This window comes from Otolemur garnettii, unplaced genomic scaffold (assembly GCF_000181295.1).
Source record: "Otolemur garnettii isolate 467f Iridium unplaced genomic scaffold, OtoGar3 scaffold00012, whole genome shotgun sequence".
NCBI lineage: Eukaryota > Metazoa > Chordata > Mammalia > Primates > Galagidae > Otolemur > Otolemur garnettii.
Window position 1 is genome coordinate 9,156,722 of NW_003852407.1, and position 3,601 is coordinate 9,160,322.

The window sequence follows — 3,601 nt, forward strand, 5'->3', positions numbered from 1 at the left end:
CTTTTAATCCCTGTTATGTACCATTTCAGATCCCTACGTCAAAGTGAACCTGTACCACGCCAAAAAGAGAATCTCCAAGAAGAAGACTCATGTGAAGAAATGCACCCCCAATGCAGTGTTCAATGAGCTGTTTGTCTTTGATATTCCTTGTGAGGGCCTCGAAGAAATAAGTGTTGAATTTCTGGTTTTGGATTCTGAAAGGGGATCCCGAAATGAGGTGATTGGGCGGTTGGTCCTGGGTGCAGCAGCAGAAGGAACCGGTGGTGAGCACTGGAAAGAGATCTGTGACTACCCCAGGAGACAGATTGCTAAGTGGCACATGCTCTGTGATGGTTAGCAATCTCGCAATGATTTGGAACTTAAGGATTTTTACTAGGCAAGGAGCAAGTTTCTTTCTTTCTCTATTGGATTGCAACCTTGTGACAGAAAGCTATCTTTTTGTTATTGTTGTTGTTAAGAAATGGATTGAATTAGTAGACCAGAAAGTAACTACAAGTGTGTATCATGATAATTTCCCCCTTTCTCAGAGGAGTTGGATAAATTTTCATAAGATATTCAATTTCCCCTACAGGTTACCAGTGATATAAATAGGAATAGGCAAGCATTTTATGGCTACTGCACTAGAATCCCAAATAAGAAATGTGACAATTCCATTGTCACATGTCACACTAAATCCATGTGACCGTTGAATCTGAGAATGAGAAGAATGACTTCTCTTATGAAAATTCATCCATTTTTCTTCTGGTTGGGGAAATAAATTTTTCTTTAAATCCAAAGATATTAAGGAAATGTTCTCTAGTTTGTTTTTATTAATTATGTTATATGTAAATGCTTGTCCTTCATATAAAAGTATCTGGTCATTTCTCTTTGGTTTTTAATTATTTGATACAATTTTATCATGAAAGGAATAACTTTGGGTGCATTTTAAGAGGATAGTGAACAAGCTGAAAAATTATTTTATCAAAGGGCTGAGTTGAAAACACTGTGGCTGAAATACGATTTTTCTCCCCCCTAAGGTTACATGTGAGTCAAAATGTTGTAAAATATAACCTCACATAAGAACCATGGCCTTGAATTATTCACTGCCTGTCACAAGCTTCAGTGTGGCCTAAGAAACCCTTATTTACCTTCATGAAGTTGTAGAACTATCTTTTGGATAAAGTAAACTTTAGCTAGAAATCCAGTTAGGAGTGGTGTTTTCTTTTTGGAATTGTACAGTATGGAAATGTACTTTCAAGGCCATCCTTTGTACCCAGAATGGGCATGGCCACCTAATCTTTATTTTACTGGTTTCTTTTTTCCCCAGAGAAAAGACTGAGCTACTATTTGAAAGGAAAAGAAAAGAAAAAAAAGAAAAGACCGTGAACTTTTATACATTCCCAGACAGAAAGTGTTACTTAACCCAACAAAGGAATAAGACTAAAAAATAGTTAGAGCAAGTCTAATATAATTGACATATGTTCACACAAAATATACTAACAGACTGTCAAATTAGCACAAAATAGAATGTGTTTCATTATCTTTTCTAGGCAAATTTGTCTTGAGCTGTTGTCTGTAGAACAGTTTACAGACTTGTGTTTTGTATCCTTTTTCAGTGCCAGGGTTCTGAAATTCATTCAAAACCAGTTAGTGTAAAGCAGCACCCTGTGATCACTTGGAGACAACTAACTTGAGTGTATTCACTGTATTTGAGTTCTTAGAGAAGTGTGAGTGGAACTTGGGTGTGCTTGAATTACTAAATATGCAAGTTAGAAATAAAATCTACTGAAAAATTTACATTTGGGGTCAGGTTTTGTGTCAGTACTTTAGCAGTTTTTGAAAATGTGTTTGATATCGCAGTGTTTGTAAATTCTATGACAATGCATTTTCCAAATAACTTACATATGCTTTTTATGACTATGCCTAATGTAAAAAAGAAATGTATGACATTCTGTATGTACAAAGATCGAAAATCAACCTCTTTTCTGTGCTTTAAGACAAGTTTGAGATTAAAAAAAGAGTATTCCTCAATCATTGTCTTCATTCCACTGCAAAGTCACCTCACAACATCTTGGTCCACTTGCCATTTCTGTGAAAGCAACCTGAAGTGAACTAAGGATAGTCAGTGTGTAGCTGGGGAAGGCACATGGCCCGCTGACATATGTAATTTTCGAATCCTGGGCCATGGGATGGAATATATTTTGGAGCTCTGAAAAGTTGTGAGGGTCAAGGATAGGTATTCATTGCAGCAGCCAGAAGTTAATGGTGGTACCAGCTAAAGTATAGCTGTTGGGAGAGGGAGATTTTTTTTTTTTTTAAGTGGAACAATGAAACTAACAACAAATACTTTTAACATTACAAGAAAAAATTGTAAATAGTTTTTAGCTTTTAAAATTTAAAGTGTTTTTGAGTGTGAAAAGTTGAGTAAAACTGTTGGGAAGTGGTTTTAAGGAAAGAAAGGAAATAGAAGAACAGGATTGAAACAGCCAGGGAGATCAATGATCTCATCATTTCTGAAAGTTGTACTGTTTTATAATGTATTACAATATCAATGTGAATATCTTGAATTCTGTTACTAATTCTGCACTGTATTAAACATGTAAATTAATTGTTTGTCTGATTAGCCAACCTAGCCACCCTAAGCGGGAGGTATACATGTTTGAGAAACTGTGTAATTCAGTAACTGACTTGTTCTGATGTTGTAACTCAATAGAAGTGATTTGGAAGGAAGCATGGAGTACGCGACGGTGTCTGTTCCTTTGTGCCAGCTCTGTATGATGTTTGTAAGACCATGTTTGTAACACATGAATAAATCGCTGCTTTTGCCCAACCCATGTCAACTCAGACTTTTTGCCAATGGACTCTATAGTAAGGCTTCTCTTAGTGCTAACTGAAGTTTCAAGTTTGCCTAATAAACCTCTGGCACACATTAGTGAACAGTGGTGGCTGAGCACCAAGATCTTCCATACACTTTATTTATTTATTTCTATCATTTATTTACTTTTTTATTCTATTTTATTTTTTATTAAGTCATTCGTACATAGATAACAAATACATTTATGCCATCATAAGATTCAATGTGTTGATTATTTGTACAAATGGGAATGCTTCCATCCTACTAAGCAACATAGCCTTCACCACTTTTACCCAATTACAGGATTAAGACATTTATGCTCTACACCTGATAGATCCAACTTGTACTTGCAATATGCTCCATAGGTGTGATTCCCCTACCAACACTCCTTCTATCGTCCCACCCCCCTCTCTTTCCCTCTCCCTCCCCTTCCCTTCCATTTCATTTAATGCTCATAACAATCATTGGAGACAGGTATCATTACCTCTATTATATGGAAACAAAACATGGGGCAATAGGGGCTTGGGCAAGTCATACAAGTCCATAGCATGCAAAAGGAGTTCATGGCGGACCCCACTTTTCCCTCCATACACTGTTCTCCTCAAGGGGGCTTTATTAATTGGCTCTGCTAGATTCTGAAAGAGACTCAATCTCACAGTCTTTGAGCTCTTTCTAAATTGCATTCACTTTTTCTTATTTTATTTACTTTTTATTAGCTGTTTCCATTTACGCTTCTATTTTTTCTTTTCTTTTTTTTTTTGAGACAGA

The 3,601-nt window shown here is 36.2% G+C and overlaps 1 protein-coding gene across 1 annotated transcript in view; it reads left to right on the forward strand.

Moving 5' to 3' along the window:
- The window catches only part of SYT4 (synaptotagmin 4), a 9,860-nt gene extending 7,051 nt beyond the window's left edge, over positions 1–2,809 (forward strand). Inside the window, exon 4 of the mRNA XM_003784730.2 lies at positions 30–2,809. Within this exon, the coding sequence (XP_003784778.1) occupies positions 30–337 (308 nt within the window). The 3' untranslated portion in view covers positions 338–2,809. The remainder of the gene's footprint in view (positions 1–29) is intronic.
- Positions 2,810–3,601: the final 792 nt, after the last annotated feature.